The sequence below is a fragment of the Macaca fascicularis genome, chromosome 9 (assembly GCF_037993035.2).
Source record: "Macaca fascicularis isolate 582-1 chromosome 9, T2T-MFA8v1.1".
NCBI classification, from domain to species: Eukaryota; Metazoa; Chordata; class Mammalia; order Primates; family Cercopithecidae; genus Macaca; species Macaca fascicularis.
The window spans coordinates 123317491-123330795 of record NC_088383.1 but is presented as its reverse complement, the minus strand read 5'-3'; the positions used below and the strand labels follow the sequence as shown (position 1 = coordinate 123330795).

Here is a 13305-nt window from a genome sequence, read left to right as displayed (position 1 = left end):
ACACACCACAACCCCTCCTAAGTAAATTTTTTTCTTTTTGACAGATTTTCACTCTTGTTGCCCAGGCTGGAGTGCAGTGGTGTGATGTCGGCTCACTGCAACTTCCGCCTCCCGGGTTCAAGCTATTCTCCTGCCTCAGCCTCCCGAGTCGCTGGGATTATAGGCATCTGCCACCACGCCCGGCTACTTTTTGAATTTTTAGTAAAGACGAGGTTTCACCATGTTGGCCAGGCTGGTCTCAAACTCCTGACCTCAGGTGATCCGCCTGCCTCGGCCTCCCAAAGTGCTGGGATTACAAGCGTGAGCCATAGCCTCTGGCCGTAACCTCTTTTAAAGGAAGACCTTTCAAGTGGACACTGCTCACTACTCAGAACAATTTCACCTCCAGACCTGGGCCAGTTGCACACTCAGCTCTTCCCCCATCATCAAACAAGCTGGTTAATTGGTCACATTTCAGTCTGGGACCTTTCCAAGTCTCTTCCACACACAAAAGGCAGTCACCAGAAGTCAAAAATGTCCCTCAAGCCCCCTTTCAGACTCAATGCAAATGCATCCAGGATGTCTATGGGGAAGCAGAAAAGCCGCTGCTTTCCATTTTGAAAGGCTGTGGCCTTCACCGTCCAAAGGATGCTCTAGGAAAGGCCTCTGCTGGGCATTACTGTGTCAACAACATTCTAGCTAGCATTGATTGTGGGCAAAGGAATGTCAGGCCGCTAAATTTAAGGCTTCGGGACCCCTTGTTTATCCTCAAGGAAAAGGTGGCAGATGTCATAGCCTCAACAAGGCACAGCAGATACAGAAAGTCGGTATTTACTTACACATCAAAAGTTTTCAACAACATCGTTTCTGGGTGACATCAGCTGCTTTCTTGTCTCTAAGCAGCATGGCTACAGTTGGGACATCCTCCTCCCTTCACTGAGAATAATGGTCCTGGCCACAGCGGGAAGCAGACATTCTAAGGACCCCCAGGGCACAGATGTTCCAGAAGGCAGGCACCATTTCAGTGCCCAGGCCTTCTCTGTAGTTGCTGGGAGGGGTATGGCTGCTGCCCTCCTGCATGGGAGCCACGTGCCTCGGGGGCGTCTCCTCTCAAGAATCCTGGGGAAGGAGGTGAACTCTGAGGACAGGAGTGTCTGCATCCCCTTCTCAGCCCTCCAGCAGCCTCTGAGGACCCCTTCAGGTCCCGATCCCACTCTACAACCCACCTCGCCCCCAGCAGAAGATGCCAGATCAGAGACCCCATCAGATTGTCCTCCAGAGTTTCTCTCTGGCCTTAGGAAGCCAAACTCTGCCCATGGCCAAAAAACCAAGGCTCCGACTGGACTTGTCTTCTGATTTCTGGCTGTTCTTACTTCAAACTCATGAACGGGAGTCATAAGTGGACCTCTAATGCCTCCCAACAATCACTCTCTAGGCCCTAATCTGTTACCCTTCTCTTGATAGTCATTTCTTTTCTCTCAAACCTCTGGCACCTCCTCCTCATCCTCACTTAGCTGTTCTTCCCATTTTACTGAGCAAATAGAAAGCACCCCAAAAAGAGCTTCCAGCAGCTCCCACCACTGCATTTACCCATCCCTGCCTCTGTCTGCCCTCCTGTACCCTGGATCCACTGTGCTCCTAACTGTGGCCTCCCTCCTAGTTGTCATGACTTTCTCTAGGGTGCTGAGCACCGTCTAACACACCACATGTTGTATTATACTTAATTTGTTTCTTGTCTGCCTCCCCATTAGAATGGAAGCTCCATGAGGGCAGAGGTTTTATTTGTTTACTGCTATGTTCCCGCACTTAGAACAATGCCTGGGATGCATGAGGTATTCACTAAATGTTTTGTGGGGAAATGACTGAATAATTCCTTCCACTGAACGAATGCTTTAGAACCTGCCTTCAGCTGAGTTTGTGGGACTTGGCAGGACTTGCAATACCATCCCTGGCTGACACATGCAGAGCAAGAGTTCCACTCACGGTTCTCACAGTGGGGGCCCTCCCAGCCATCCCGGCACTCGCAGCGGTAGCTCCCGTTCTGCAGGACACAGCTGCCCTCATTCATGCATGGGCTGGGTTTGCAGAGGTTGACTGGCTGCTTGGCTTCTGCAATGGAGAACACACCCACCAGGCCGGCCGGGCATGGGTTAGACCTGAAATCCCCCACCCTAAGTAAGCCCAGTAGAGGTGCAAGGCTACTAGAGTCATGTCTCCCTTTGCCCTGGTAGCTCATGGTTGGTGCTGCATACAACTTGGCTAGGTTAGTAAGATCCAGCTCTCCTACAGACTCATGGAGAGTCCATTGCTCAGATGTGCCATACATATGGCAGACTTTTCTGTTTGTTTGTTTTTGAGGTGGAGTCTCCCTCTTGTTGCCCAGGCTGGAGTACAATGGCGCGATCTTGGCTCCCCACAACCTCCACCTCCCGGGTTCAAGTGATTCTCCTGTCTCTTCTAAGAAGGTGAAGAGGAGGTCACTGGATTTGGGCTGGCCCTGTTTGCTCTGGGCTCTGTCACTGCCCAAGTCAGTGTCAATGTGGGATCTGTAGACCCTTAGGAAGCTTGTGGATATCCTAAAAGTGGGTTCTGTTTAAAGGGAATGCATTAATTCTCAAGTTTGGGAGGGAGTTATCTATGTTAGTTAAACTTTCTATACCTTAAATGTCAAATGGGGATGGTTATACCTACTGTAGGATTTTATGTGAGCATGGGATTTAGCACAGAACCTGGCAGTTGGGAAGCAAGTGCTCAGTAGCTGGGAAGAGCTGCCATCCTTGCCATGATGTATGTGAAGGCTCAGGCTGAAGGCCTGCCATGGGGATAGCCCTGAGCATGTGGATTCCCCCACTCACCTCCACACAGCCACTCAATGAGCACGTCCTGGTGGTACCGCAGGTCGGTGTAAGCTGCCACGTGGATCAGGGAATCCCGGGGACCTGCAAGCCTCCGCAGACCCTCGCTTAGGACAGGCCCCACGCCCATGACCAAGACAGAGATGCCGTTGTTCCTCAGCTTCTGGGCAGGGACAGCCGCGTCCTCTGCGCCTCTCCCGCCTGTGAGCACCACCACAGCTTTGGGGACACCAGGCCGGGCGCCCCTCTGGACAGTCATCACTTTGTCATAGATGTGCAGCAGGGCGGTGCCGGCTGAGCCCACCCCACCCAGGTAGGGGGCCTGGCTAATGGCCCGCAGCAGCGCAGCCTGGGTGGGTTTGGCGTCCAGCCCGAAGGCAGTCTGCACCTGGCTACCATACACCACCAGGCCGACCTGTGTCACGTCAGGGTTCACCTCAAACTGGAGGGCACAGCTTCTCACAAAGCTCTGCATCTGAGCAAAGTTCTCAGGCCCTACTGAGGCAGAGGTGTCCAACATGAAGACGAGGTCCAGGGCTTGTGTCCGGCACCCTGCAGGAGCAAGCAGAGGGGCGTCAGCAGTGGATCTGCCAGTCAGAGCCCCTCGACGGGACCCAGGGACTGCCTGGTTGGGTAGGGCCCAGGTCAGCCAGGGTGCTCTTTTCACGGCAGAATCCACCCTCTATGTCTTCCTTTTAGCCACAGAACAGCACTTTCCCAGAATATTAACAGGAAGATGAGTGCCTGGCCAGACCACATTTCTCAGCCTTCCTGGCAGCCAGGGTGGCCACGTGTCTTAAGTTCTATCTGACGGATGTGATCAATTTCAAATTCATGCAGCTGGAAGCTGCTTACCTTCCACTTCCCCTCTCCCTCTTCCTGCCGGCTGAGAAATGGTGACCTTGGACCTCAAGGTGGAAGCCATAAGATGACCAAGCCCTGCTGGCCCAGGCCACTCACCTCTGAACTGTATGTGAGACAAATAAGTTCCTGTCTTATGTAACCCATGGGGCTTCTGGGCAACCCTTTGTGACAACATCTTCACCTGTGCCTTCATCCATCCCCAGTATGCAGAGCACTAATTAGATGCTGTATGGACAAAATGGGCCCATGCCTGCTGTCAACAGGCTGACAGTCTAGGGGAACAGACATGAAATGAACATAGAATTACGAATGATGTCGGCAGCCTGGAGGGAAAAGCAGGGGACTTATGTTACCAGTAGGTAACGTAACAAGACTGGAAGAAGGGGTCAGAGCTTCTCTGGGGAAGTGACATTTCATCTAAGAACTGAAAGACAAGTAAGTATGAGCCAGAGGCCTGTCCCATGCAGGGGATGCAGAGAGGCCTATGGGGACCAGGCCACAGGGAGCTCTCAGAAGCCAGGGGATAGAGTTTGGGTTTTGTTCCAAGTGCAAAGGGGAATCACTGGAAATTCTAAGTGTGAAGTTAGAGGATCTGATGCTCTGATTATTGGTTTTTAAAACCACTCCCACACCAGGAACGTCTGAGAAACTATCACAGCTACGGGGAAGGTGGCTGACTACATATACTGTGGGGTCCTCGATGGGATTCTGGAACAGAAGAAAGACATTAGGTAAAAACTAAACAAATATGAATCAAGCATGGATTCACTAAATAATAATGTATTAATACTGGTTCATTAATAATAACACTGTGCCATACTAATGCAAGGTGTAAATAGGAGGGAAACTGGGTGTGGGGTATAGGGAACTCTCCACTATTGTCCTTTTTTTTTTTTCCTATAAATCTACAATTATTATTTTTTTAAAAACCCAACCAAACAAAGAAGCAGAACAAAAGCACTTAGGCCAGCCTGGAGGGGCAAGGTGGAAGTGGGCAGCCAGTCCCTGTCCTTCCCCCTTACAGGAGGGAATGCTTCTCACCTTGGGGAGAGTGGTGGCATCAGGGCTGAGAAGCAGAATCGCATCTGTAGCTTCCCATGCCCACCTACCAAGGGAGAACTCCAGGAGCCCTATAAAGGATGCATTTCACTCATGCCCGTAATCCCTCCACTTGGGGAGGCTGAGGTAGGAGGATTGTTTGAGCCTAGGAGTTCGAGACCAGCCTGGGCAACACAGCAAGACCACATCTCTATAAAAAATAAAACAATTAGCTGGGCATGGTGTTGTGCACCTGTAGTCCTGGCTGTTCTGGAGGCTGAGGTGGAAGGATCACATGAGCTCAGGAGTTCGAGGCTGCAGTGAGCTATGATCGTGCCACTGCATTCCAGCCTGGGTAACAGCAAGACCCTGTCTCAAAAGAAAAAAAGGACGTGTTTCAGTTACGACATCTCTGGCCACGGGCCAGGCCTCTGCACGGAAACAGTGTTCTCTAGAGTGCCTTCCAATAGGGTCATAAAAAATCAACTTCATGGTTTGCAAAACAGAAGAGAAAAATGTCAGAATCCCTCCCAGGTTGACAGGGTAAGTATCCTCTCAGGAAGCGTTTGTTTCAGTTGTGTGTGGCTGTACCAGCAGGTGTGCATGCATGTGCATCTGTGTGCATACATGTGCATGTGTACACCAGGAATGCACTTCTTCCTGTGGATTGCCATCAAAGGAGCTGGCAAGCTGCTGCTCTGGAGCCCGCTTGGTAGATTCAGAGCTCTTTGTAACAATAATAAAATCATGATTAACAGCAACACCTAGAGTTTGCTGAGTGCTTACTCTGTACTAAGCATGTACACTGCCCATCTTACTTAATTCTCACTAAAGGTCTCTCAGGAGGTATTACTATTAGTCCCATTTTTGTTGACAGGTACACTGAGAAATTATTTATGTGACTGGTAACTAAAAGAGTGGGGCTGTGGTTTCAGCCCCTAGAAGGGGCACTGGCAGAGAATGATGGTTAGGTGGCGGCTAAAAGGAGGAAGGACCTGCCTCCTGACCAGCGGCCCTGGGTCAGGCACTGGGACCTTACCTGGCCGCTGCCGGCTGCACAGCTTCCCCTGCAGCTCAGGGATTTGGTTGAGCAGATCCTGAGGGTCTGAGTAGACCATCACATGCTTTGGGCTGCCCGTGATCTCCTCCAGCTCTGCCCGCACGGCCTCACTGCCTACACCCAGCAGGAGCAGCTCTCGCGCCCTTGCGTGACGCGCTGGGCCCGCGACCTCATCCTCGGAGCGTGACTCAGTGAGCAAAACCACCACTCTGCGTGGCCGGTCCTGGCCCGTCCTGGTGGCGCTCCCAAAGCCACGGTCTGCCGCCTGCCGCAAGGCACTGCCCATCAGGGTGGGGCCACCACGGAAGGGAATGCCATCAAGGCTCCTGACCAGGTCAGGCACATCCTGGTACTCCCCAACAGGCACCGCCACCAGCAGCTCCCTGCTGTACGTGGCCACACCCACTCGGGCCCGAGAGTCCTCACTCAGCACGGCCTGCACAAACTGCTTCACGAAGGCTTTGGCCCGCAGGAAGCCGTCCAGAGTGGTGCCCGCAGAGCTGTCCAGCAGGAAGAGAAGGTCGACCCTGCATTCCAGGCTCAGCTTCGGGGCTGCGGGGATCACAGCAACACCCACAGTCAAGCCATGGCCATGCAGCATGCGATCTGTCCCACCCGAGACGCCAAACTACCACGCAGGGCAGGAGAAACCCCGTCCCAGGAGGGAGATGGGGCAGAGAAACTGTGGGCCCCCAAGCTTAAGTGACTGGTGCTCGTCTCAGAGTTAGAGACAAGGCCAGACACGGCACTCCTGGCACTCGCTAAGGGTCTCCATTTAGCCACTTAAAAAAAACAAAATGCCATCTACATTATCACTTTTTTCCATTATGGTTAGTCCAGTGTGTGCCCTGAGAAATCTTTGTTTACCTCAAGATCATGAATATATGCTCCTGTGTTTGCTTCTAGAGGCTTCACTGCTTTGCCTTTTGCATGGAGGTCTATAGCCATGCTAGAATTGACTTCTGGAAGGGTTGTGAGGTACAGGGTCAAGATTAATTTTTTCATATAGATCTTCAACTAACCCAGTTGTCACGTTTTTAAAAGTTACTGTTCAGCAAGCCCTTATATGCATCAAGCATGATACTAAGCACTTTGCATAATCTTATTTAAAACTCTCAACCACCCAATGAGGTAAAGCCTACTATTATCTTCATTTCACACCTAAAATCAAAAGGAGTTGGGGCTCCTTTCTCTGCTTTCATAGAATAGAGAAGAAAAGACTCTACCCAGGACTGGGAGCCAGAATTGGGTAGACTCCTGCCTTCAGCTGGGCTGGGCAGCACTCAAACTTCAAGCAATGACCATTCTGCAGCTAATAAGCTGGGAGCTACTGTCTCCTCCAGAGCTCAGCCACCCAAATTATCTACTCACGGAACACTGAGAGGCTGCACCACGTGAACCGCAGACCAGTGGTGCACTGAAAAGCAGATGGCTTGAGGGCCAGTTTCTAGCCAGAAGCTGGAAGGGTGTGCAGTGAAAAGGGGAGCCTGTCCTCTCCTTGCTCCCCAGTGGGCAGTCTTACAGGGCCGGTGCATACCTACCACAGTTAGCCTCCCCTCCAAAGGCCAGCGGGCAGAGGCATTGGTACCCGTCCAGTCCTTCTGGAACACACGTGCCTCCATTCTGGCAGGGCTGCGAGTCACAGGGGCCTATCAGAGAGATGCCCATTAACCGCTAAGCACCATAGCACAGAGGAGTAGAGAGGAGTAGAGAGGACTGGCCAGAGGTGTGGGTGCAGCTGGTTTCCTGCTCTAACAGTGGCCAGCCCCTTCCTTCCCTCACAGTTCACCAGGAAACCTGTAGCAGAGGGGAAAGCACTGCCGAGTTCATAGAGGAGGAGCTGGGCACGGTTGGTAAAGGATGCTCTGTAGCAGGCTTTGTAAGGTGCTGTGTGCTGAACTGGTGTCAGACTGGAGCTTGACAAGGAGGAAGCTGTCCGTGACATCAAGTGTGGGTGCCTCAAGGCTGAGAGCGAGCTGCGGCGCCAATGGGGCCCCGTCTTCTAAGCTCTACACAGGCTTGTCTTAATGGCCTCTGCGCCTGGCACAGCAAAACACACCAGCCTTCGGATCCTGCGGTCAGGCTGCTCAGCACTGAATGTGGCCCTTCCACTTCCTCCAGCACCTTAATTAACATCTCCCATCTTCATATCCTCATCTCAAAAGGAGTGATGGGAACTGAACTTGTTCTGTGGGGTTATCATGAGGATTAAATGAATTAATCCGCAGAAAGTCTCAGTACTAAAAAAACACTCCCCAACAGGTAATGACAGTATTGACTTTTAGATATGAGACGCAAATTATGAGCAAGGCCTCTTCAAAGCTGGAAGTTTACATGGGAAACCACAGCCTGTGTCAAAATCTGACCCATTCTGAAGTGTCTGATCTATGATTCCCTGTGCTCCATGCCTGAACATCTCATCACTTTCCTTGTCAATTATTACAAAATGCAGCTAAAACCACATGACCTCCTTCCCAGGGTTACAGAAAACAAACAGGGTCTTCATGTGATTGTGTATTCCAAGGGCTGGAGAAGCAGCTGAGTGTGGTCACAATTGGGACTGGCATTTTCTTGTCCTTTTTGCTTAAAAATATTAATCTGTTACTTGATGGCCACATCATTATAATTAAAGTATAGACTTTTCAAAGGCAGAAGAGATTAAGGCTAAGTCTAGGCACCTCACTGGGGCTGTGGTTGTATCAGTCGGGAGACTGGAAATAACTGGAGGCTCACTGACATTGGCAACAGTGGCCTTTAACTGAGCATCTATTATGTGCCAGGGACTGTGCTAAGCACAATACACTGCTTTTCTCATTTCACTGTCACAACCTTAGGTAGGAACTATAAAAACCCTATATGACAGATGAGGAAGCTGAAGCTAAATGAATAGAAGTCACATGCCCTAGGTCAGATCATTAGTAAGAGGTAGAGCTGGGATTGAAAGCCATTTCACTCTAGTTTCTAAACCATAAGTCCTCAAACCTTAATTACTGAGCAGAAACAGCTCCACTCTCAGATTCCCCTATGCTTCAGAGGCCGTGGTGCTGGAACTGCAAACCGTGAGAACATACTGAAGGGATCACCTAACCCCAAATAGGGACGCTCACTACCCTGCCTGTGTGTCTAACTGCTGGCATTGCTTCCGGGAGACGGGCTACTCATCAGGAGTAGCAAATCCACCCCAGGACTGACACCTACACATTCAAGTGCAATTTTGAGCTCCCAGGTCAGTGGGGTCACTAGCACCCCAGGTGAGGGATGGTGAGGGACCGTGAGGGCACACTGGGGAACCATGCTGAATGATGCATAATGGCATCGATGATTCCTCACGTTAATTTGGGATTTTACAGCTGAGGGATTACTTCCATGGGCATTATCTACCGAATCTTCACCAGGACCTCATATACGATGCCTCCTTTTATATGGAGGAGGGAAATGGGCTTCCGGACATCGGGTAAACATCGCCCCATTTTATAGAGGAGGAAATCATTCAGGTATCTTGCCCTGAGTTTGGTGCTGGCTTTGAGGATGTCTGCAAAGCTGGTGCTCGGTGCCTGCCTTTCTCTGCCTCTCACCAATGCACATAACACTGGTTCAGGGGAGTAATCCCAAAGCCGCCACTCCATTCTTAATGAGCAAACACCATGGAGTGAGTGAAGAGCACACTCTCCTCTGCCCACCAGGCGCCCCATCCCTCCGTCCTGGAGCCAGTCGCAACCCCACCCTCTGTCCCAGGATTGTAAAATCCCCTTTACAAAGCAGCCTGGGTCCAGGGCCCTGAAAGAACCGGTAATCCAAGAGGCAGATCATACCTGGGCAGGTGGTCCTGTAGCAGGTAGCAGGGTGGGCTAGGAACACTCTCTTCCAGCTACAATCCAAGGAAACAGAATGATAGACAGATCAGAGGTGTAAGGGGAGGGCAGAAACGTAAGATGATTTACAACACCAAAAGCTGATGGAAGATTCCAGTGCAGAAGAAAGAAAGACTTCCTGGTTTTCTTTCTTGATTCTACCCTAACTTTTCTCTGCACATAGAGTAGGAAATGTTTCAAACTATCCAGTGACAATTAATTAAAAAAAAAAAAAAAGGCTAGGTGTGGTGGCTCACGCCTGTAATCCCAACACTTTGGAGGCCAAGGTGGGCAGATCACTTGAGGTCAGGAGTTCGAGGCCAGCCTGGCCAACATGGTGAAACCCCACCTCTACTAAAAATAAAAAATTAGCTGGGCATAGTGTGCCTATAATCCCAGCTACTGAGGAGCCTGAGGCAGGAGAATCGCTTGAACCCGGGAGGTAGAGGTTGCAGTGAGCCGAGATCGCGCCACTGCACTCCAGCCTGGGCAACAGAGTAAGACTCCATCTCAAAAAGGGAAAAAAAAAAAGAAAAAGAGGTAACATAAGCTGGCTATCACATTTGAAGATAGAGACATCCACATGCAAAACCTCAAACTGTAGCCAACAGCTTTTTATTATAAGTTACTTTCTAAGGCTCACAATGCAGTAGGGAGAGAAATATTGGGAAATGGGCAACTGGATTTTGGCTGTGTGACCACAGACATGTTACTTTCCTCCTCTGGTCTTCACTTTCTTCTTTGTATAGTAATTCTATCTGCAGTTTTCAACTGTATTTCTTAAAGCTTTGATGGGGAGAGAAGAGGACTGAAGGAACAAGGCTCCAGGCCTCCCGCAGTGCCCCAGCCCCACCCCTCCACCCCAGGTGTGCTGCTTCTATCTGGTCTGCACAACAAGTGTCCACACGAGGCTCTGCAGGTGAAGACATGCAAGCCACTGGGCTCAATGACTTCTCAGGTCTGCTGGAGAACTAACGTTCTGTGATAACACAGCAGCCACCATTCCTGCGGTGGCTTCCACCCGCAGGTGTTCCATTAACCACAGCTACCTGAAGAGATGGTTCCCTCCATGTTCCAGATAGGGAAATGGGTTCTGAGGGCTGACTTAGGTCCCCTGAGGTCACATAGTTACTGGAACACAGCAGAGCTGGGGTCCAAACCCTGACCATGACCCCAAATTCCCCCACTCTGCCCTCTGGGCCTCGTCCTCGCCTCTCCTGAGTCTCCGGGGCCATGTGCCCTGCTGCCACAGGGGCAGTTCCTCATCCGGGGGCAGAAAGCCCACTCTGGGTTGGCAGCAATTCCTGGGACGGCCTCACCTGAGGAGACTCTTGGGCCTTGGCAAAAACATTCCCTAAAGTTCTCCAAATAAGGCTTCTTCCAACAAGATCCTGCCCTGGGCTGCCCACGCCAGGGGCAGGCCAATCAGATGCTCCTCTAGGGCAGGGTCTTCCCTGGGGTAAAATGGAGTAAAAGCCAAGTCATTTAAGAGCTCATGGAGTTGCTGAAATAAAGGTTGCCAAGGCTGGGCGTGGTAGCTCATGCCTGTAATCCCAGCACTATGAAAGGCCGAGGCAGGAGGATGGCTTGAGCTCAGGAGTTTAAGACAAGCCAGGGCAACATAGTGAGACCCCATCCATATTAAAAAAAAAATTAAAAAAAAAACCTTAAAAATTAGCTGGCCACAGTGGTGCGTGTCTGTAGTCCCAACTACTAAGGAGGCTGAAATGTGAGGATCACTTGAGCCTGGAAGTTCGAGGCTGCACTGAGCCATGATCCTGCCACTGTACTCCATCCTGGTGACAGAGCAAGACCTTGTCTCAAAAAAATGATAACAATAAAAACAAAGTATGCCAAACTGCCAGCTCATTCAAGAGAAATCGTCTTCTCTTCCATGTCTATCCTAGCGACCTCATAATAAAGCCACAAGTCCTAGCCCAGAAAGCTCCCTGGGCCCCTCCCGCTCCCTGACTCAGGCCTCCCTGGGAATCAGCATTTATGGTGCAGACACTACCCACAGGGCTTCGCAGGGACCTGCACACAGTTCGCTCCCCACCTCCCTCAGGTCTGGACACAAATGCCACATGCTCTGCAAGGCCCTCCCTGGCCACTCCATTTCAAACTGTGACCTTGCCCCAGCGCTCCCGCCTACCCCACCACATCTCCGTCTTGCTGTCGTGTTCCTCCACAACACCTGCTACCACTGAACAGTTTATTTTCTGTATTCATTTTGGAATGGCTGCCTCCCATCACTAGAGCATCAGCTTGTGAGGGTAGATGTGTTTCTGAGATGCTGGTGCTGATTCCTGGGTGAGTGCCGGGGAGCACAGGACGCCCTCCGTGGGTATTTCTTGAGTGAGGAAATAGATAAAGAGCTCCCAAATGCTTCATTCTAGGAGCCTGCAATATTAACACATCTACCTATTAAATCACCGCATGCTCTCAACAACCCTGTAGGGCAGTTATGATTATTATCACACCCCTTTTCAAACGCAGAAACATGCAGTGGTAAGTTCACAGCTCCCTAGTGGTGCTGCTAGGATTAAAAATTCAGCAGGCTGACAGCAGAGTCTGAATGCAAGGCCCAGGAAGTATACACTGCGGCCACCAGCCTCTCCCACCTGCTCCCGGCTCTGGCCACCTTGCCCACCGCCACAGTTCCAAATCTTGCAAAACTGCTCGAGCGGCCCCTTCTCTGTGACATCCCAGAGAGGACAGACTCCACCCCAGCACCTAGGATGCCTCAGGGTGGCCTCTGGTCTCCTTTTCCAATGCCCTGCTCTAGACCACGATTCCTTGGGGGCAGCAACTGTGCTGTCTCCTTATCACATATTGCCTGGCTGAGCGGGCACTTAGAACGTGGCCATCAAGGAACAAATCAACTCCTCCTTTCACTTAAGAGCTTGGGTTGTGAGGAGAGCCTCTGGTGGCCCCGATGTGGCATGAGGCCCCATCTCCTCTGACCCTCTTGTAGGGGACTGACCTTTCCCAGAGAAACAGTCTTTGGATTTTCCATCAGCCCAGCACAGCCCTGAGGCTTCTCAGCCAATCAATTTCACTGCTGTGTGCTGTGCTATGAGCTCATCGCTGGAGGAGGACCAATGGGCAAGATGTAGCTGATTCAAACACTGCCCTGGACCCCCAGGAAGGGAGAGTAGCAGGGTCACTGGACTCCGGACAGAGATGCTGAATGGCAGATAGTCTAAAGGAATGGCGTGGGGAGTGTTTGGGAGGGATGGGCTGGCGGCCGGGCAGCAGGTGCTCTTGGGTGCCTGGGCTCAGCATCCCACAGCTGAGAACCCAGCATCCCACAGCCTCCCTGAATGGAATTCATCTTGATCCTCCTGCCTCACTCAGCCCCCATAATGTGGAAACTGGTGCTCAGAGGAACCAAATTACCAAATCAATATCACAAGTGGAGACCACTGCCCTGCAGGGTCAGCGCTTGGCTCACTCACCAGCCTTCCAGAATGCCTGTGACCCTGCCACCGGCGCTCGCCCTGGGTGCCTGGGCTGTGGATTAAGGGATGCTGATACCGAGTAGCTGTACCTCTCCCTGTTCTCCCATGGCTATGTCCTTGGTTCCCTCCCAGGTCTGCTTCAATCTCCGTCACAGTCTCCATGGCGGGGCCCCAAAGTGCTATCCTCCCCACAGCTC

The 13305-nt window shown here is 51.4% G+C and overlaps 1 protein-coding gene across 10 annotated transcripts in view; it reads right to left on the bottom strand.

Moving 5' to 3' along the window:
* Positions 1-794: 794 nt before the first annotated feature.
* The window catches only part of VWA2 (von Willebrand factor A domain containing 2), a 48237-nt gene continuing 35726 nt past the window's right edge, over positions 795-13305 (bottom strand). For 7 of the 10 annotated variants that reach the window (XM_005566494.5, XM_065521437.2, XM_005566496.5 and 4 more), the window contains 6 exons: positions 9609-9664; positions 7338-7445; positions 5776-6348; positions 2835-3386; positions 1963-2088; positions 795-1098 (listed from right to left, as the gene is read on the bottom strand). In XM_005566494.5, coding sequence (XP_005566551.3) covers positions 1001-1098; positions 1963-2088; positions 2835-3386; positions 5776-6348; positions 7338-7445; positions 9609-9664 — 1513 coding nt within the window. In that variant the 3' untranslated portion in view covers positions 795-1000. Of the gene's footprint in view, positions 1099-1962; positions 2089-2763; positions 3387-5775; positions 6349-7333; positions 7446-9608; positions 9665-13305 lie in introns of those variants that run through there. The other 3 variants (XM_074002812.1, XM_074002811.1, XM_074002813.1) reach the window with 2 other exon arrangements.